The sequence below is a fragment of the Sturnira hondurensis genome, unplaced genomic scaffold, assembly GCF_014824575.4.
Source record: "Sturnira hondurensis isolate 20B ecotype Veracruz unplaced genomic scaffold, ASM1482457v3 Scaffold0021795, whole genome shotgun sequence".
NCBI lineage: Eukaryota > Metazoa > Chordata > Mammalia > Chiroptera > Phyllostomidae > Sturnira > Sturnira hondurensis.
This window is the reverse complement of record NW_028094426.1, coordinates 7,011,161-7,033,148: the sequence shown is the minus strand read 5'-3', so window position 1 is coordinate 7,033,148 and position 21,988 is coordinate 7,011,161. Positions and strand designations below refer to the sequence as shown.

General features: G+C 37.8%; 1 protein-coding gene across 2 annotated transcripts in view; it reads left to right on the top strand.

The window, feature by feature from the left end:
• Nucleotides 1-21,674, top strand: part of AEBP2 (AE binding protein 2) — a 72,361-nt gene extending 50,687 nt beyond the window's left edge. The window contains exons 6-9 of one of the 2 annotated variants that reach the window (XM_037033777.1): nt 2,646-2,713; nt 7,617-7,730; nt 10,022-10,048; nt 21,071-21,674. In XM_037033777.1, the coding sequence (XP_036889672.1) occupies nt 2,646-2,713; nt 7,617-7,730; nt 10,022-10,048; nt 21,071-21,077 (216 nt within the window). In that variant the 3' untranslated portion in view covers nt 21,078-21,674. Of the gene's footprint in view, nt 1-2,645; nt 2,714-7,616; nt 7,731-10,021; nt 10,049-10,562; nt 12,108-21,070 lie in introns of those variants that run through there. The other variant, XM_037033776.1, reaches the window with a different exon arrangement.
• Nucleotides 21,675-21,988: the final 314 nt, after the last annotated feature.

Genomic DNA, 21,988 nt, shown 5'->3' with positions numbered 1-21,988 from the left:
GTAACTTTAGTTCATCTCTGCCGCCACCTCCTGCCCTAGAGAATTCACTGATCTGATCCTTTTTTCTCATGTGGGTTTTAATGTGCTCACTTTGGTATTTTGTGTTGTGAGAACAGATTGTAGGTCAGAGAGTGGGTAGAATGGGATCAGTCTTCCCAGTAACCCAGGTGAAAGAAGACTGGCATGGTTCTAGTGGGGATGCTAAAGAGGTTGGATTCTGCTTCTTTTGAAAGTATTACTGACAAGGATTACGGGTGGATTGCGTGTCAGGTTTGATAATGAGAGGAAAAATGACTTGAGTTTTTTGGGCCAAAGGGATGGAGTGCAATTTATTTATTCATTTTAAAAATTATTTTATTTGTTTATAGAGAGAGGGGAAGGCGGGGGGGAAGAGAGAGAGGCAGAGAAACATCAGTGCGAGAGAGAAGAAACATCAATTAGTTGCTCCTTGCATATTCCCATCCAAGGACTGCATCCGCAACCCAGGCTTGGGCCCTGACCGGGAATTGAACAACTGACTTTTGCTTTGCAGGATGACATCTAACCAACTGAGCCACACTGGGTCACAGCGGGAGTTGCCATTTAAAATAGAGGCTGTGGTGATGAGCAGATCGGGAAGGGGCGGGGGGAGTATTAAGAGGTGTAATTTCAGCACTTTGGGTAGGGCTAAAATAGTGCCTGTGTCATGTAGGGAGTTTGAGCTCAGAGGATAGGTGTGGCTACAGATTCAAATATGGAAGTTTTCAGCATATTAGTGGTATTTAAAGGTATCAGACTGGATAAGGTCACTTTGGAACTAAGTACAAATAGAGAAGAGAAGAAATTTAAGGACTGAGCTTTGGAGCATCAACATTTAATAAGCAGTAAATCTGATGAAATAGTGGTCTGTTAATGAGCACGTATCTGATTAAGGAGTAGTGAGTGGTGCCAGTGGTAAAGAAGGTTGTATTTTAAAAACAAAGCCCCAACCTTCACATGCATTCATTAGAGTAGCTCCTTGTGATAAAGTCCTTAGGTTTACCGTGGGAAGACTTGAGATGATCCCAAAAAATAAAAAAGAAGGAACTAAAAATAGTTGCGGTGATACAAGGAGTCTGGGGGAAAATTTAAAAACTTACTGAGAATCAAAATAGTCTGTGATGATGAAAATAGGTTTTCCAGCTGTAGAAAGCATCTGAGAGGATTTAAGAACATGAAACCTATATTTGTCATAAATTAAAAAACAGGGATAAGTTACATTGCAGAGGCAGAGGTAACCTTGCCTGGGAAGAAAGCACAAAGGGTGCAGTGTAATCTGGAGAATGCTTTTTCCTGGCAAAGGTGGAAGGAAGAGACATGTATAATGAGAAGGTTCTCTGTTGAACACAGTAGAAAGGGAAGGAGCTAGGTGGTCAAGTTCTTTGAAGTTCCATGGCTTGGGAGGTTTTGTGTTAAACAGAATCACTTCTGTTAGCAGTCAAAATGTTTAATTCCAACTACAGATTTAAGTGTTCTAGTTATAATTTTTTTACAGGAAATAATTGTACTGTTAATGAAACAGCTGGAAAACATACTTTTCTATGAGGTACTATCCTATGCAGTTTGCCTAATTTGTCTTCTTTAATTGGAACATTTTCTTTCGAGCCTTCTCCAGAAGAGGTCAGCAGATTCCTAGTTACCAGTCTGTTGGCTTGCTGTGCTTGGTTGATTTGCATTGTTTTCCTATATTTTGTTTTAGCATCTTCAGATCTGTCTTTGGGCTTTTTAATTAATCTCATTGTCAAGTTGATAATAGGGTACTTAACTACAGGTTTTTACATAATGGAGCTAGAAAGTGTTTTATATGTGCATAGAGTGCTATCGTTAGTTAATTCTAATACGTTTTGAGGATGACATAATTTTGTGGGGCTATTTGGAACTTAAACTTGATAAAAACATTGATATTTTGATTACTAAAACACTGAAGTGCTAATTTTGTTATATGGAAGTTGTAAGATTTATAAAATATCACTGTGATGTTTTTATTTATTTAAGTATTATATTAATTTTCCGAATCTGGTAATGAATGACAAATATATTGTTTTTCTTATACGTTTATAGGTCTTTTTGTTTAGGTTGATCCACCCTTTGACGTAGATAGATTCTTTAGAATTGAACCTAAACGTAGATTGGCTAATGTTTCATTTACAATAAAACAAGCAACAAGCAAAGAAACCCCTCAAAACAAAACAAAAAAATCCTTTGTTGTAAATTACAGACTTTTCCCTTCCCAGAAATATTTTTTCTTTATTGTGTGTTCTTTAAAAATACTCTAGCAAAAAAAGAAAAAAATATTCTAGCCATTGTGGATTCTTGGCTGGCCTTCCTGTTAAGCCACAGACTTAGGAGATAGTAAAGTAAATAGTGTTTTCAGTGCCTTAACAAAGATAATATGGTTTGTCTATTTGGCTATAGAGACTTTCTTTAGTTCCTTTTTTCTGTTTTGTGAAACTATGTAATCAAAGGTGAAATTGCTATAAAATAGGGCAGAACAAGATGTGGTAGTGGTAATGTCTGGTCTAGGATATGAACACTTAAAAGTTCTTGATTAAAGTTAAAAGTGCTTTGCAGTGATATGTTAGAATAATCTGTTACAAATAATTTTTATGATTTCTTATCATTATTAGGTAATAGCTAAGAGAAAAGAGGATTCTGGAAAGATAAAACTTTTGCTTCATTGGATGCCTGAAGACATGTAAGTATTTAGAATACTATGAAATTAATACACTAATGTCTTTTATTAAAATCTTTTACTAAAAATTTACTTACATTGTTGGATTCAGACATAAATGACTTACAGAAATGAAACTATGAAGTATTTTGAGGTTGTCAGGATTAATGAAAGCCCTTACAGTTCCTGGCTATAGTTATAAGCTTTAAAATTAGCTTTTTATTGTTTTTAATAAAAGTTGTAGCTATTTGTAATAGAATGTGATTATTTTTAGGATTTTTTAATGACCCCTTAGTGATCCTTTTGAATCATTTATTTAAAAATTTCTAAACATGTGCCCAGCATGCAATTAATGCTATTTTATAGAAAATGCAGCTAACCAGCTTTCCAGTAGCATTACATTTTTCTTTGAGCTTTAGTACCTTTTAGAGCACTTCTGACTCAGATGCTGCTTAATTTAGACTTTCCATTTTAATTTTCTTTTTTAAGTATATTTTATTATTTTATTACAATTGTCCCAATTTTTCCTTCTTTGCCCCCCTCTGCCTGCCACCTCCTCTTCTCTCCAGCAGTCCCTTCTACCCCTGAGTTCATGTCCATGGGCTGGGCATATAAAGGTTTGGCCTCTCCATTTCCTATACTGTTCTTAACCTCCCCTGTGTATTTTGTACCTACCAATTATACTTCTTAATCGCTGCACCTTCCCCCCCCATTCTTCTCTAGCCCCTCTTCTCTGATTAACCCTCCATGTGATCTCTCCATTTCTGTGATTCTGCTCCTGTTTTAGTTGTTTGCTTAGGTTGTTTTCTTTTAAGACTCACTTGTTGATAGTTGTGAATTTGTTGCTTTTTTAATGTTCACAGCTTTGATCTTCTTTTTCTTACATAGGTACCTTTAACATTTCATATAATAATGGTTTGGTGATGATGAACTCTTTTAGTTTTTACCTTGTTTGGGAAGCACTTGATCTGTACTTCATTCTACATGACAGCTTTGCTGGGTAGAGTCATTTTGGATGTCGGTCCTTGCCTTTCATCAGTTTGAATACTTGTTGCCAATCAGTCCCCTCTTGCCTGCAGTTTCTTTTGAGAAATTAGCTGATAGTCTTGTGGGTACTCTTCTGTAGGTAACTATGATTTTCTCTTGCTGCTTTTAAGATTCTTTCTTTATCTTCACTTTTGTATTTTAATTACGATGTGTCTCAGTTTGGTCCTCTTTGAGCCTAACATGTTTGGGACTCTTTGTGCGTCCTGGACTTGCATGTCTATTTCCTTTGTCAAATTAGGGAAGTTTTCTTTCATTATTTTTTCAAACAAGCCTTCAATTTCTTGCTCTTCTATTTCTCCTTCTGGCATCCCTGTGATTTGGATGTTGGCACATTTGGAGATGTCCCAGAGTTGTCCTATACTCTCCTCATTTTTTGAATTCTTGTTCTTTCTGTTCTGGTTGAATGTTTATTTGTTCCCTATGTTCCAAATTATTGATTTGAATGCTGGATTCCTTCCCTTCACTGTTGGCTCCCTGTGGATTTTTTTTTTATTTCACTTACTGTAACCTTGATTTCTTCCCTTATGTTGTTGCCTTACTCAGTGGGTTCTTTGAGTATCCTGATCACCGGTGTTTTGAACTCTGCATCTGATAGGTTGGCTATCTCCATTTGTTTAGTTCTTTTTCTGGAGTTTTGTTTTGTTCTTTCATTTGGGCTATATTTCTTTGTATCCTCAATTTGGCAGCCTCTCTGTGTTTGTTTATATGTATTAGGTAGAGCTCCTCTGACTCTTTGTAAAAGGCACCTGTAAATTGTGTGTGACGGAACCTTATGTAATCATCAGGGCAGGGCAACCTGCTTAACTGCTTTGTGGCTCTGTGTGGGGCAAGGGCTTGGAGAGGGGGCTTTGCTGCTGCCTGGCTTCTGGAGGTGTGCCTGGAACTCGCCCTGATTCCAGTCACTTCACCCACATTCCCCGTATGTGACTGGCTCCCTTCCAGCTGTTGCCCTGGTGTTGAATCCCAGAGTAGGTGGGTTTGCGTATGTTTTAAGACTATGAGGGCCCTTTAAGTGATGCTTCCTGAAAGTCGTGGCAGTTTTTTCTGCCAGCCTAATCCCCACTGGTTTTTACAGCCAGAAGTTATGGGGATTTATCTTCCCAGTGCTAGAACCCTGGCTGTGTGGTCTGGCCTGGGGTTGGGATTGCTAGCTCCCAGTGTATCTCCCAGTTTTTATCCACCACATGGGAATGTAGGACCGGCCGTGCCTGTTCAACCTCTGCCTCTGCACCTGGTCTCAGTCTCCTTGCCCCTCCTACCTGTCTGGATGATTGTGGCTTCTTTAATTAAATCCTTGGTTTGCTGGACTTCATACAGTTCGATTTTCTGACAGTTCTGGGTGTTACTTGTTCTGAGACGTGGTTGTAATTCTTTTTCTGGTTGCACAAGGGGGTGCAGCATGTCTCCCTAGGCCTCCATCTTGACCAGTATCCAATTTTAGTTTTTTTATTAAAATTTTTTGTCTTGTTACAATAGGTAATAGAGGTGTATTGTAGATATTTTGGATGAAATTGATAAGCACTGAGAATAGAATAAATTTAAATGAATAGAATCAAATTGTGTATACTTATTTTTCAAAAATTGGCAACATATGGTTAATATTTGCTCTGTATATTAAGTAATATTTTTACAGTTCTCTTCTTCAGACTTTGAATGTGATATGAATTAAAAGTTCTTAAATAGATTTGGGAGTTTACCGTGCATATTAGTATATTGATATGAAAGAAGTCTATTTAGTTTTTTTAAAAGTCCTGTGACCTAAACTTCTGTTAGTGTAGGATATATATACCACCACTCTCTCCCCCTTCCCTTCCAGTTTCTATGGAAATGCTACTGTAAGACATTTTAAAATACCCCTGTAAAATTTATTTAATAACCTGCTTTTTGCTGAACCTTGAGGTTGCCCATGAGTTTATCGTCACCAGTTCCTTATTACATGAAATTTTAAAGGGACTTATCTAAGAAAAAGATCGGCCCTGGTTGGTGTGGTTCAGTGGATTGAGTGCTGGCCTGCCAACCAATAGGGCCGACAGTTTGATTCCCAGTCAGGGCACAAGCCTGGGTTACAGGCCAGGTCCCCATTAGGGAGTGCACCCAAGGCAACTGCACAATGATGTTTCTCTCCCTCTCTTTTTCCCTTCTTTCTCCTCTTTAAAATTAAAGAAATAAAATCTTTAAAAGGCTAAAAAAATTAAAACCATGCACAGTAAAATGACAACAAACTCAAAACTATCAACAACTGAACCTTAAAAAAAAGCAAACAGAACAGGAACGCAATCATAGAAATGGAGATCACGTGGAGGGTTATCAGGGGGGTGGGGAGAGAAGGGGAAAAGGTACAGGGAATAAGAAGCATAAATGATAGCTACAGAATAGACAGGGGGAGGGTAAGAATGGTTTGGGAAATGGAGAAGCCAAAGAGCTCATATGTATGACCCATGGACATGAACTAAGGGGGGGAATTACTGGAGGGAGGGGTTACTGGGTGGAGGAGGGCAAAGGGGAGAGAAAAATGGAACAGCTATAATAGCATAAATCAGTAAAATACACTTAGAAAAACACTAGAGGTTTTTCTGTGCTGTTAAAGAGATATTAAAATCTATTAATATACAAACTGTGCAAAATGTTACAGTGTTTGATAGGCATTGCCCTCCTGAGTTTTTACCAGTTTCTAATCCCATCCATTAAAGTAGGTCATTCCTCTGCTTNAAGAATGGTTTGGGAAATGGAGAAGCCAAAGAGCTCATATGTATGACCCATGGACATGAACTAAGGGGGGGAATTACTGGAGGGAGGGGTTACTGGGTGGAGGAAGGCAAAGGGGAGAGAAAAATGGAACAGCTATAATAGCATAAATCAGTAAAATACACTTAGAAAAACACGAGGTTTTTCTGTGCTGTTAAAGAGATATTAAAATTATTAATATGCAAACTGTGCAAAATGTTACAGTGTTTGATAGGCATTGCCCTCCTGAGTTTTTACCAATTTCTAATCCCATCCATTAAAGTAGGTCATCCCTCTGCTTTATTATCAGCAGTGGCTAGCATCTTTCTTTCATTTGGCATTTCTTCGATTACAAGTAATATCATCTTTAAACTGTTCATGTCTTTGGTGAATTGATGGTGGGTGTGATTCTCTGCCCTCTCTCTTTCCCCTGATGAATGCTCGCATCTTTCATGCTGATTTGTAAGAACTATGTAAGGTTATAAACTTACAGAGTGGGATAAAAGTAGCTTTTGTATTTAGAGTACGCAGAACAGAATTTATTCCTGATTATTGTATTATTTTTCGCACAAACAACTTCTGAACTTGTTTTTGCTCACCCTGTAGTTCTCACACCTAATTTCTTTGTGAAGAATAAGAAGTAAAACCCCCCACCAAGTTACACTTTTAAAAATATGTACATGTAATTAAAATTCAGAAATCAAAGAAATTAATTCCTACAAGAAAATTCAAATAAAACCATTTTTATATTTGGAATTACCAATTTCCAGAATAGTAAGAATATGGACATTCAAGTATAATTTTTTACTTATTTTTTCATAAAGAAACTCAGTATCTGATTTCCATCAAGTCAAGCTCAAGTGAATTTCACTCCGCAAGCTAAAAGGCAGTGTGTTCTAATAGTGTTTCTCAGTTTTGTGTGGCTTTGCCCCTACAAATTCCTAGAACATTCCCAAGTTTGTGCCTAAAATTTTACTCTGCTATTCCTCCCCATTCCACTACCTAGATTGCTGAGCTCCCTTGGCTTTTGAGAATCTTGTTAATAAACTAGATGGCTCTGTCAAACTAGCAGATAAGGGTGGGTAATGTGCAGGTATATGAGGAGTAAATTTAAAATTAATGTTATTTTATGTATTACTTATTTTTTAATTTACAGTTTGCCTGACGTGTGGGTGAATGAAAGTGAGCGACATCAATTAAAAACTAAAGTAGTTCATTTATCAAAGCTACCCAAAGATACTGCCTTGCTTTTGGACCCAAACATATACAGGTAATTTAATTCCTAAGTTTGTGTCTTTTTTTTTTTAAAGATTTTATTTGTTTTTAGACAGAGGGGTAGGGTGAGAGAAAGAGAGGGAGAGAAACATCAGTGTTGGTTGCCTCTTGTGTGCCCCCCTAATGGGGACTTGGTCCGCACCCCAGGCATGTGCCCTGTCTGGGAATCGAACCAGTGATCCTTTGGTTTGCAGGCCAGCACTCAGTCCACTGAGCCACGCTATCCAGGGCTTGAGTTGATGTTTTACTTTCTGAATTGTAATCTTTAAGTCTGTAAATATTGGATGTAAGGTTAGGATTTATTTTGTAAGGACTGAATTCAAAACCAAACATAATCTTGTTTTCTGGAGCTTTCTGTATGGCAGTTAGATCACAAAGATTTATAAATTACAGAATTGAGAAAGATAATATTTTGATAAAGTTTATGTGCCGCTTTAATCTCAGATTTATGTTAATGTATGTGCCCTAAATGCCATAAATGATTTCATTTTTTAAAACTTAGACTCTTCCCAGAGTTCTCAAAAGAGCAGTTTATATATATTACTGTTTGTTTTTAAGTGGTAGCTCAGACTGTTTACATTTCTAATTTCCGACCTGACCTTTGTTTTAGTGTGCTGTGCTTATGGAGGTGTGGGGCGGGAGTGTCCAAAGTGGTGAAAATGCTGAAGAGTCACTCTTAATGAATGAACTTTCTGTATTTTTAAAAGAAATGTTAATATGTATTTTATGATAGGAATAGGTTGGGTGAGAGTAAGATAATCCCAAGTGAATTTTAACTGTGGGACACAGTCTCTCACAAAGACACTGTGTCCTATGCCAAATTTTGAAACCATGAACACTTTGAAGGCTCTGCTCATTTCATGGCTCAGTGTTTTGGAATGTTATTCAATACAACAGGATTTTTATAGTTTGAGACATCTTCTGAGAATGAAATTCTAACATAATGGGCCTTGCCAGGTGGAAACACTTGAGAGTCTTGAGTTTTTCCTACTCCAAAAAGATATTTTTTTAAAAAATATCTTTTGGTGAAAGTTCTAAGTACAATAAAATTTTGTGGGTTTTTTTTTGTGTGGAATGAGTTTTTTGTGTGGTTATTAAGAAATTAACTAGCATAAAGAACAGTGAAATGACCATAAGGAAGAAGATTTAGGGAAATCCAGTACCACTAATACAGAAAAGTCACTATTTAAGAAATAATGGAGTATTCTTTGTTTACCTAATTTAGGGTTATTTCTGCTTACTTTTTGAAGGGAGTGATTAAAATTAGCATTCTGAAAGAGGGACGTTTTGGGAGAGCCACCCTGCTATTACTACTGGTTGTGTAAACATCTCTTAAGAGAGGAGAAAGAGGGGCGTGAATCTCAATTACACGATTAAGACTAACTCCAGTGTTTCTGCCCTGCATTCTACTCTTCCCCTCCAGGGGTCTTCCTTTTTCACAGAACCAGCTTGTTTTTTTTTTTCTCTCTCCTTATGCTATATAGGAAGCAATTTAGATAATTTAGTGAAAGTGATGTAAAAAAATCATTCACGCTCAGAACTGATGTTTTAAATGCAGAGGAATTGCTTGTCTCACAGTGTAATTGTGCAATACTTACTAATACCGTTCTTGAGTAATGAAGGCCTTCTTAAGACTTGTAGGTACTTCTGTGCAGGTAATTTTTTTCTTTTAATTGTGTGCCTTCCTTTCCCCCCAATCTTAACATGTAATTTTGAGTCTGAACGTTCATGTGTTCGTGCTTCTGCTGTCCCACGATCAGAATTTAGTCCAAAGTGCTGCGGAGCAGTAGAAACGCCTACGCCTACATTGGCTGTGCTGTCGCATCTTAGCAGTGTTTGAGATTTTGGTAGAGAAAAGTTGTGAAATTAAGTAAAAAGGGAAAAAGCAATTCTAACTGGTTTTAGGAGAAATAATTTGTGGTTTATGCACATCTCAAAATAAAAGTGTGGCAAATCTAAATCTACCTTAAAAAGATAAAAAAGAATCTACTTGAGAATTTTAACATCAGATTTTAAAGTGCTAGTTGGTTAAAGTGCCTGTGTTAGATGTGAGGTTGTTTTTAAGAAGTTCACCAGCAGGCTATATAAACAGGATTAATTAGAAGGCTATACTATGAAACTAAATTTGCATCTACTATGTGTGAATGAATGCTTTGGAAATAAATTTTAATGATCACTGATCACGTTGCCCATATTTTATACATATATTTAATGTCTCTTTTGAAGTACTTAATGTGTTTTTGATACAGTTGAATGAAAGATATTCCTTTTTTTCTCTTTTTCTAGAACAATGCCGCAGAAGAGGTTGAAGAGGTAAAAATAAATAAATACATAAAAAGCAAACAAGCGGGGACACCTGCAGTCTTAGTCACTGACAATGGGTTTAGTACGAGTTGCACATTAGAGTCAACCCCTTCCTTTTTTAATCCGATTTTTAGAGTAATATTTATGCTTAGTGTAAACATTCTGTGAATGAAGTAGGCTCTTCTGTGGAATATATTAATATATTACTGTATATCCACATTTTCATGGAATGGTACTGTGGGAGACTGAGCAAACACTCTTCTGGCAACTTAGTGGAACAACTTCTTAAAGGCTTTGCATGCTTGCTGCTTTAAGCTGCTTCCCCCCCATAATGATTACAAGTAGTTTATATTGGAAAGAAAAGTAATTGCAACATATGCCCTTACAAATACCAAAAACACTGTAAGAATATTTGTCTTGACAGTGTTTATTCTATTTGAAGTCATTAGGAAATACTTAGACAATGAAAATTATCAACTATGATAATTAGATGTGATTGGTTGCCATTTGTGTTCTTTTGCAGAACTCTGATAAGAAAAGTGTTCAGTTTGTATTTAAGCAAACAGTGAACGACATTTGCAATCGACTAAATATTCGACTTTCGAATTAGGGCTGAAAATTTCTGTTAAAGAGTGTTGCCGTATGTCTGGTGGCTCCCTTTTCAGGACTAGGGTTTTCTCGTGGAGTACAGTATGTTAATATTTACCTATATAACTAATCTGTTAATGGTTTTTGAAAAACCTTTACTTCAAATATTTGAATAATCCTCATATTTTCATTTTAACCTACATAAGCCTCTAATTTTTTTTTTGAGAAAAGCATTTGGTTTATTAGTTTTTTTTCTTAACATAAGAAAAAGTGTATTTTTTTTAAAGTATCTTCAAACTGAATCCTTTATGCACCAAAGTTGGTTTTGAAAAGGAAAATAAAATCACTTTCTTGCTTGGTTAAGCAAGAAGCCATATGGATTTTTTTTAACTTACAGAAATGGAAATATGTGTAACTTGTTAGTATTGTATCAAACAAATGTTCCATAGAGATAATAGAACATTGCTTGTAAATAATTCAGCAGATTTGTAATATATTTTTATATTATGAGATGTACTGTAGATGTTTTTCTAGAGGCATGAAAATTAAATGTATATATTATGGGTAGAAATAATATTGAAGGATATTGTAATTCACTAGTGCTGCCAGAGGAATTGTTAATAAAGCACCTTCTTTAACAATAAATGTCTTTTTCAGACTTAAGGAACTATGTACTACTGTTAATATCTTTAAGAACAAAACACATTGAACATCCTTCCAGAAAGTCTTTGAGGGAGGACCTGTACCCATAATAGAATTATGGCACTCATTTCTGACAGTGACCGTGAAGTCAATCATTTCCTTACTGTTGGAAGGACATATTGTAAAGTATGTGGCTATATGCAGTCAAACTGCAGAAAATACTCCTGATTGAGGAGTTTTCACTTTACTACAGTAATATAAAAACCAGCAGTTTTTACACTAAATTTTTTAAAGAAAGAGTAGACAAAAATATAGAGTTAAAACTTTGGTTCCAAAATGGGAAAGTTTCGTGCTACATAAATCATTTCTCATTTACTTTAAAAATATTTAAAAGTAAAAACTATGGGAGACTTTATTCGTTAACAATGGGGTAAAGAGCTATATACATGAAATGAGTCGTATAAAATTAAATGAAGTGCAAATAGAAGCACTGCTACTATAAGACGTTCTGGAATGGGTGTTTAATAGGGTATTATGATCTGTGGCAAATGTGATTTTATTTTTAAAAAGAAAAGCAGTATGTTTTCTTACCTTTTATTGTTCTCCTTTGCTTAAGCACTTCATTAATTGCTTTATTCTGTATCTGCGAAGTAATCTGTAATCTTTGTTCTTTTAAAATTTTGATTTGTTAAAAAATTGCCAAATAGAAGTGTTCCGGATATATAGTTTGTACCTGTATTTTTTATTTTATTGCCTCATGTTCTTGTAAGTCATCTTAATTGACCGATGATTGTAGACCATGCCTGAGTATTTTTTCTAATAAAACAAAAGCAAATCACATTTAGCTTCAAAATTGTAACAGTTCAATTAAATTTTTAAGCCACATCTGAAATATACATCTAATATTTTATTTTGGGACACTGCAAATAAATGAGTTTTTTCATTGTATAGAAATATTTAGCTGTCAGAATCAAATTCCATGGTTATTGAATAGCCTCTGAGTAGTCAAACACTCATGCTATCTTGCTGCTTATCTGACTTTGGTCCGATACTAGTAACACACCAAAAAATATGGAATTGAAATGAAAGAGTATTTAACTTGTATGTAAACATTATCACATACCAGCACAATTATGAGTGGCAAGTAAGTGTGAACATTTTAATTTATCGTGTTTATTGAGTGATTGTACCCATCTATGTTGTTCCTCCTAACTCCCATATATGACATACTTATAATATGGTATCCAAAATAGTCTCTAACTCCGAACCTGTGGTCTGGTTCGGCAGTGGACAGACCCACAGGCACACCTGTCGTGTGTGTGCCGTCCGTGACTGCTCGCTTCCTGTAGTGGCAGACGGAGTTGGGCAGTGGGGCCTTTTGGCCTGAAAATGTGGAATATATACTCTCTTACCTTTTAGGGAACAATTTGCCAATCTCTGGTGCAGTTGATAAAATTTTTGGAAAAATAAATCTAGACCACATAACTTATATTTTAATATAAAAGTGTTACTCTTGGTAACATTAAGTTTCAGTGAAAGCTGTTTACTGTACTTTAAATATTGCCGTATTCGGTACCTGCAACAAATGGTGTTGTGTTGTTTTTACACGTTCACATTGGATTTCTTAGTAGTTGTTAATGCACCATTTGTGTTTTCGTATTTTGTTTTACTAAATAGGACTAAATGAGGTTTTGTAAATCAGATCATGTTTAAATCACAAGGCACATCTTGCTCGATATATATAAAAGAATCTTAGAAGTGGAAAATATTGTACAATTTAAAGTTGTTTATTTTTTAAATAAACTTTTTGTATATAAATCTTCCTTAAAGTGGACACACATGACTTCTGAGTGTCAGATGAGAGGAAATGAAGATGGGGAGTAATTAACTCTGAATGCGTATTTTAAAATTTGGTTTATTCTCATTTAAAGCAATGGTAATTATGTCAGTAAATATTTGATTGTAAAACTTTTTTCCTTTCACAAAAGTGTTTTAAATATTCAAGTATTCTTAAAAAGCGAGAATTCGCAGCACTTATTTAAATTACCTTACTTGCTATTTGAATTTTTAATATATGACTAACAAAAGTATTAGATATTTGAATAAAATATAAAAATGGGAAAATGTGGTAGAAGTCTTTAAAATGGTTTGGGGGGGGAGGTGCTTTCTGTAGTAACAACTTTAAAAAAAGGTGTTTAGTGCCTCTGCAGAGTTCTCTGAGGGGCAAGCTAATTCTTATATTGAGAAATGGATATGTTTATCGATATAACAAGGCCTAGGGGTTGTAGACTCATAGGAAATGCTGATATTTTTAGCCTTTTTAAAAAAAAAGTTATATTTATCATTTGATTGTTTTTATTTTTTAAGAGAATTATATTTTGGAGCATATAAATGAAAAATATTTTTTCATTCTAAAAATGTAGAAACTAATTTCTTAAAAAGTATTAAATTTTGTTGTAAATTTTTTTTTATGTATGTATTTTTTAATTTCTAAAGAGTCTTGCCCTGGCTGGTGTGGCTCAGTTGATTGAGTGCCAGCTTGCAAACCAGAGGATTGCCGGTTCGAATCCCAGTCAGGACACATTGCCTGGGTTGCAGGCCAGGTCCGCACTAGGGGACACATGAGAAGCAACCACACATTGATATTTCTGTCCCTCTCTTTCTCCTTCCCTTCTCCTCTAAAAAGAAAATCTTCAAAACAAGAGTAATATTTGACCTAGTAGAACACATTTTGCAATTTCAACACTACAGGTTTAATATAAATTAAAGTCTGCAGAGTTATGTATGTATTTTTGTCATTTCTAATGATCATGAGCCTTAATAGCCTTTAAAATGTAATGAAATGCTGTATTCTTATTTTTAATTTTTCAAAATTAAAAAAATGGTTACACAGTCCAGTTTATTCTTTGAATCAGGTTTGCATGGTGTATAACACATGGTTCTTTTACTTGGAAATTAAAAAGCACTTGTAAGCTGTTGTAGCGGGAATTGCACCCCATATTTCTTTCTGCATCAGTCTTTCTACTCTACCAAACTGCTTTTCACAGTGCAGGAGAGGAAATCTTGTGTATATTGTAATACCAACTATAAAGTTGTTTTAGTGTTTCCGCCATAGCCGGTTGCTAGCTTGATACAAGGCACAAAATAGCCACTGAAGTCCTTGTTGAATGAGCCTTATAGGTGAGTACTTGCTGTAGTAAGATATTTTGGAGAGTTGTGGTCATACTAAACACTAGTAGGATTGAAGCAACCTGGCTTAAGCCACACTGCGATAATGTTACCTAACTTTTCATATGAACCTGTACTTGTTTGTCTGAATAGTCTCTATGTAAGGGATTATTGATATTACATTTTTATGTACTTGGTTTATAGCAAAACCGTTTTTGGTTTATGTGTTCCTGTTGAAAATTATTTCAGAAATTTATTTCTATTTGAATCCCCAGTAGGTCTCACATCAGATTATTGTATGCCCTGGGTTTTTTTTTTAGTTTGAGAAAAGTGTAAAGTTTTTTTAGGAGAGTGTGTAGCTAGGGAACAGTAATAATAGATTGTAACGTATGAGCATGTACTCTTGATAGCAGAGCCCAGGGCCAGTGTCCATGGTGTAACACTCACATCGCTGGGCATCGCAGAAGACCGCGCCAGACGATTCGAAGTGTATGTGTTTCTGCATTTTCTAAATTAAGAGGGCCCAATTATTTTAGTACTTGCATGTGTTTTTAATCCTTTAAAAGATTACAGTAAATGTCATTTTTTTTGTAGAAGAGAACTTAAGTTTCCCTCTATCTCATGTTTTTCAGGGGGTTATAAAGAAGATAAACAGTGATGGGTAAAAATACAATAAAAAAATGAAGATGTAATGCAGAATAGTTAGCAGTTCATTGAAGATTTGTTTGAAATATCAGTAGTGAAGGCTTTCTAGCCAAAAGTAAAATTAAAAAATAATTTTTAAATATATTAGTTTTTTGTTATTAAAGTTCTAATTGCTGAAACAAAGTAATAGTATAGAATAAGGATAAGAGTGAAAGTGATCGCTGAACTGGCCACACTATTTTCCTGGTCTTGAAGTTAATACTTTGTTGGATCCTTCTTAAACATTTCTCTTGTGCGTATCTAAGTTGTTACATACCCAGGCCTAGGGTTTGGCTTTTACTCTAGACATCCAGATGCAGGGCGTGACAAAAGCAGGTTGCAGTTGTGAGTACGTGACACAGTTTATTCTTGTGATTGTAGTTCTCCATACAAGCCACTGGAAACCTACTTTTGCCCCACCCTGTAGAGCTCTCTTACTCTTCTTTGTGGCCAGATGCAGTATGCCATACATCATGCGAGCGTTCCGTACTGATTCACGTTGAGATTGCTTGCATGTTTTCTGTCATAAAATGAATACAGCAGCATTTCTTGGAGAGGGGTTTCTGTAATGTAGTTTCTTGGAAGGGACTATTAGCTAGACTTCAAAGTGTTTGTGAGTTGTGACTTGCAAATTCTGCTATTGCCAAAAGGTTTTCCTGAAATGGTGGTGCCAACATAAAGTCCCATGGCCTCGATGTGAATGCTCTTTTCTCTGCACTGTCCCACTACTTAAATTTTACTCATTAAATTTTAGTCAATCTAAGGTGGAAAACCGATGAAGAGCATGAAGTGCCTGGGTTTAATTCTCAGGTCAACTGAAAACTGTGGTATGGGGAAGTTTTACTTAAACTCACAGGGCCAGTTTTTTTAAATTTGTAAATTGGCATGTTATTTCTGCTTACCCAGTAGGATTTGCTGTGAGATTAGGAGACGTCTGCCCCTCGTTTTGAATGAGCATGGCCTTAGTGTTTACACTTAGGATCCCTTCCAACCCACTCTGCATGTGGTCTGGTCTGTCATTGGAGTGATATCGTGTAGGGTACTTAGTTTTCCTGATTATCCTTGGGTGATAAAAAGCCCTTCAGTTCTCTGTAGTCACAGAAGTAATTTAACATCTTATCTCAGTATCTCCTAATCCATTTCAATTGTGCAAATTAGAAGAGTTTCAACACTGTCAGGTTATCATGAAAACACCAACACAAGATAAAGAACATTTCCACCACCTCCCATAAGTTCCCTAATGCTTGTTTGTGGTCATCCTTCCCTTTAGCCTCAACCCCACCCCCAGGCAACTGCTGATCTCCATGTAGCCTGGTTTGCATTTTCTAAAATTTTATATAAATGGAACCCTACAGTATTTGTACTCTTGCATGTCTTTCACTCAGCATGATTTCGAGATGGATCAATAAATACTGTGATTAAGTACTTTTTTTGCTTATTTAATGATACTGAGCCCTGGCTGGTGTAGCTCAGTGGATTGAGCGTGGGCCTGCGAACCACACAATCGAGGTTCGATTCCCAATCAGGGCACATGCCTGGGTTGCAGGCCAGTTCCCAACAGGGGACTAGAGAGGCAACCGTGCATTGATATTTCTCTCCTTCCCTTCCCCTCTAAGGATAAATAAATAAATAAAATCTTTAAAAAAAGATATTGAACACATTTCTATACTTTTTGGCTGTTTTTGTTTGGGGTATTAGGGATGCTAAATTGTCTAAACTCTTCTGGCTTAAGGTTAAGGTCTACTAAAATACAAAGGGCTTTTGTCTGGGATACGATTGGGCAGCAATAAAGACATTAAGGCATTTTAAAAACATTGTTTAATCGCCTTATAATTCAGTTTGTAAGGTGGTGTGACTTAAAGTGGAACTTTCAGATGTTTTATACTGGAAATGTTAGAACGAGTATTTGTAACAAAGAAATTCCTTGCTGTTGCACTGGGAATGTTAGGAAGTTCACTGTCAGCCTAAATTAATTAGAATGTTAGTGGAAAGATAATCTTAGCATCTGTAAGTGCAAGGCACTGCTCTAGATATTGAGGATCCAGCGGTGAACCAAATAAACATTCATCTTACCTGACTTAGAAATGTGTGGGTGGGAGATGATAGGCAGAGTGCAAATGAGTAAAACACACAGTGGGTCATTGTGAATGCTGTGAAGCAAAAGTGGGGGAAGGACTAGGGATAGAATTCACGGTACAGTTTAAGTGAGTAGTTGTAAGGCCTCATTGAGAAGCTGTCATTGGACCAAAGCTCCAAAGGAGCTAAGTCTTGCAGGTGTATGAGGGAAGAGCGTTCCTGGCAGAGAGGGTGCGTATAAAAACCCCTCTGGTGAGGCCATTTATTCAAAGGTGTATTAGGTTCTTACACTTCCCCAGCGTGAGCCCAGGCATTGGTGATGCTGCATTGAACAACGTTAAAAAATTAGTTCCAGTTTCTCAGTGTTCATATTTCATCATGCTTTGATGTATTGTGGCTCTGGAATTGATGTGACTACCTTTGAGGAGAAGGGAAGCCATTGGAGGGTTTTGAGCAGAGAAAAGTTAAGATCTGAATTAAGTTCTAAAAATACTGATGGCTCTTTGAAGAATTGACTCTCAGGAGCAAAGGCAGGGGTAGGAAGAACAGTTAAAAGGCTATTAACATAAACAGTCTGGCTGGTGTAGCTCAGTGGATTGAGCATGGGCCTGTGAACCAAAGGATGGCAGTTGGATTCCCAGTCGGTACATGCCTGGGTTGCAGGCCAGTTCCCAGCAGGGGATGCACAAGAGGCAACCATACACTTATATTTCTCCCTCTCTCCATCCCTTCCCTTCTAAAGAAATAAAACCTTTAAAAAACTCCCCCAAAACATAACCAGTGACTGGACCCAGGATGCATTGGGTGGTGGTCATATCTGGAGGTAGGTTTCCTGGGAGTGTGGATGTGCTATGAGAGAGAGTGGCTCCAGGTGTTTTGGCGGGGAGGGCTTGGACCGCTGGTAGCACGGTACGCCATCCTGGTAGTGATGGAACGAGGGCAGTGCGGTGAAAGGTGGGAGGGGTAAATTATGTTTTGAATGGTTTATATTAGGGTGCTATTTACGTGTCCAGCGGGAGTGTCATGGGTCAGGAATCTGTAGTGGAAATGATACGAGGTTAGAAGACTGGATGCAGCTTCCGTGCTTTGAAATCTAGGTTCAGTTGCTACACGCTCATAAAGACGAGTACCCCTTCACCTCCAGTAAAGAATTTGAACTTCCTTATGTGTCTCGCTTGAGCAAGAGCAGGACCCTAGGCACTCTGTGAGCAAGCAGCAAGCGGCGGAAATTCAATCTATTGAGACTTGGTGGAAACAACTTCTGTTAGGTTCGTCAAGTGTCAAGTGGTAGGACCGAATGATCAATGGCTTGACTTGCGTGTGATGAAATATTTAGGAACAGAAAGATGACTGTCTTTTATACCTTTGGTACCAAACAGCAATTTTAAAGGGTCATCTTAAATCTTTCCTCCAGTGATGTGGCGTAAGTAGGCATTAACATTAATCACTTGAAGGAGGGGACATTTATCAAACACCAAGTGCCAGGCTCTGTTTACGTTAGCTCTTTCCGTGCTCGTAGCCACGAAGCTGACATCACTCCATTTCGCAGGGAAGGGAACAGGTGCAGGGAGATTAAGCCATGTTTCCAAGATCACAGAGATAGTAAGGCCTTGGAAAGTCTCCCGGAGAATTTGTGAACGATATCCTAGAGGAAGTGGTTTTTGAACTCGTAGAAAGACAAGGCGAATGCCAGAGGAAATACCACGTGCCAAAAAGGCAAAAAGTTTGGTACAATTGCATGGCTACTTAGTACGTGGCATGTACATGATATTTGGAATAAAAATAAGGTATTCTGTTCCTACTTTCCAGACTCGGGCATAGCGAGAAGATTATAGTGACATTACCGTAATTTCTGTCCAGTGAGAAGGGCTGCGCCGGAGATAGGCCTGCAGAACCCTGGAAGCACAGAGCACTGGGCCAGCCCGGGAGGGCAGCGCAGGCTCCTCCCAGAAGGCGACCCCAGGTTAACCTGTGAAGACCACGTGGGACTTACGTGCTGGAGAACTGAGGGGAAGATGGAGTAGTTTAGGACAGGGATCTCCGTGTCCATATTGGGGAACAGCCTGGGGTCTAGGTGAAGCAGGAGGCGGAGAGTGGGTGGTGGTGAGTGTGCGGAGGTCCTTTGGCTCCTCCGCGAAGGGCCTTACTGCCTGGTGACAGTTTGGCTCTGTGTGGAAGCCCGCTGGGCAGCGATGCAAGGTTTCGAGGAGAGCACCGATGGTGACTGCCTGGTGGTGGGTGCGAGGCTGGGTCAGGTGGAGTGGTTGGTGGGGAGACAGGTCGGGCGGCTGCCCGTCCTCGCTCTCCACAGGGAAATTAAGAAAGGGAATAAATCACAATTTTCAAAGATGTTTAGTTTTACTGAAAAGTAATTTCCCGAGACTGAAAAATACTAGGATTCATTACTGGGAAGCTCAATACATTTTCTTAAGAGTTTTTCACCAAGTGTTACCTATGAAATAAGGTCACACTTGCTTTGAGGTAGGGGCTCGACTAAGTGTCCTTTTTTGCTCTACGTTGTTCTGATTGTGCCATTACATGTTTTCTTTCAAAATGAGACTTAAAAAAATGCTAGAATAATGCAGAGTACAGTATATTGCCCATTTCGCCTGAGAGGCAAAACACTAAAAATGCCCTTCGAGCACTTAAAAATGGTCTTGCCTTTATGGTATGTAATATTCAAACTGGCAATTCTGCATAGATATATTCCCAAATAGTGAAAAGCAGCTTTCTTAACAGGGAGCTGAGTAAAAAATTGTCTTCAGCATTATGGCTTATTTTGTGACATTGTACAAATCACTTAGGAATTAGCAACACACAATATTTTCTGAAGTAGAGAACTATATGTAGTACAGAGAGGTTAGTTGATATTTATTGTTTGTAAGGACATTTGGGCATGAAACAGGTATTCAAAGCAGCTTTAGTAAATATCAAATAATTAAAATTTAGTTTCTTTGCCAGAAAAAAATAAAGGGAAAAGCAAAATACAGAAGTGCATCACACTGAGCCAAGACAGTGTGAAGCAGGTGTTTTCTGTGGCTGGGAAGAGGGGCAAGCAGGTCTGCCTCAGGTGCCACTCCGTGGAGACTGGAGCTTGAGGTACTTCTAGAAGGTGCCGTCTGGGATCGTTTCACCAGCCCTTGGAGAAAATATAGAACTGGTTTACCCTCGACTTTTTTATTTCCCTTTTTGTTCCAAAAGATTTCATCTTAAGAAATATGAAGCAAGACATTATTTTTTTTAAAAAACTGATAGATATAAGACCCTGGAAAAATCGAAGGCACTCCTGGGGTGAGGCCCACACAGTGCACGCTCTGACATTTTATACATTGACCAGAGGTGGGCCACGTACCTGTTGGCTCTCGCTCATTTATCAAGCTAGAGTAAAGGGGAAGTTTCAGAACTCATTGTGTTTATAACTTGTCATTAAGCATTTAGAAATAGCTGGATATAGGGTGTGGTGGAATTGCATATGCCTCACATTTAATCCATCCATGTGAAATACAGGTTTCACAATTTTTGTTTTACAGGTGAATTACTCAGGTAACCTTCCCAAGTCTGTACAGCTAGCAGGTTGCTGAGCTGGGAGTTTGAACCAGTTCTGCCTGATTTTACTAATCACTGTGCCTTTTTGATAAGTGGTTAATTATCTGAATGTATTTTGCACGCTGTGTAAAAGGATAAGCACTCCCGAAAGAAGTGTCAAGGAAATCATAACCATGTTTTGCTCACCTTTTTTTTTGTCTGATTCTAAGCAATTCCACTTACTAATACTACTTTTGTTGCCTAGCGATTGAAATCATGGTACAGAACCATTTGAAGCATCTTCTCCTCACTTAGTCCCTCTCTAATGGTCTTCTTTTCTTTATGTAGATCCTGATGTGGATGAAAAAGAGGCCACATACTAACCCTGACAAGCTCAGGGGAGGTCCGCGTGGTGGCCCTACATACTCAGAGACCGAAAGTAACCACACAGGAAGGTCTGAACATTGAACTCCCTAACCACAAACAAGCCGTGGCAGGTAGTCACATCATAGGTCTGTAGCTTCCTTGACCGAGGTCAGCCTTTACCTTAGGTGAGCCTGTTCGCCCTTCAGAGGAAACCCCTTATTCTGGGCCCCTTGGGGTTTGCCCGCTGCTCTGGGGCAGGAGACCACAGAATCCCTCGTCGTTATCTTGTTCTTCACACACCATCTCTGTGCTGCACATGTTACTTGTCAACAATCCAGTCCCCACCGATGTAAGAGAAATGCGTCTTCCACTTTTCATCCAGTCCCGGAGATGTTTCCCCCTTTGCTTTCTTGCGGCCCCCTCATCTACCACCAGTGGGTATCACGGAACCCTCCTTACGGCTCCTCCTTTGATTCCAATGTATAAAATAAGTTGCCAAACTGCCATTCTCTGGAGCATTTTCTCAATCCATTGAGATTTTGCTTCCTGGCAGTTGTCAGTTGGGCTCAATAAACTCAAAAATTCACTACCGGTTTGGACATTTCTACCTCGACCCTGACCTGTATCATTTCCTTCTCTCCGAAGAACTTAGTGTTCTTGCAAGGAGGACCTGCTGGCAACATATTCTCTCAGTTTTTGTTTGCTGAGAAAGTGTTTCCCCTTCACCTTTGAAGGATAACTTCACAGGAGAAAGAATTCTAGTTTTGTGTTTTCTTTTTTCCTTTTAATACTTGAAATATTTCTCTTCACTCTCCATGTGTGGTTTACAAGGACCTGTCTGGTGTAATTATTATCTGGGCTCCTCTGTAGATAAGGTGTTTTTCTCCTCTGGCTTCTTTC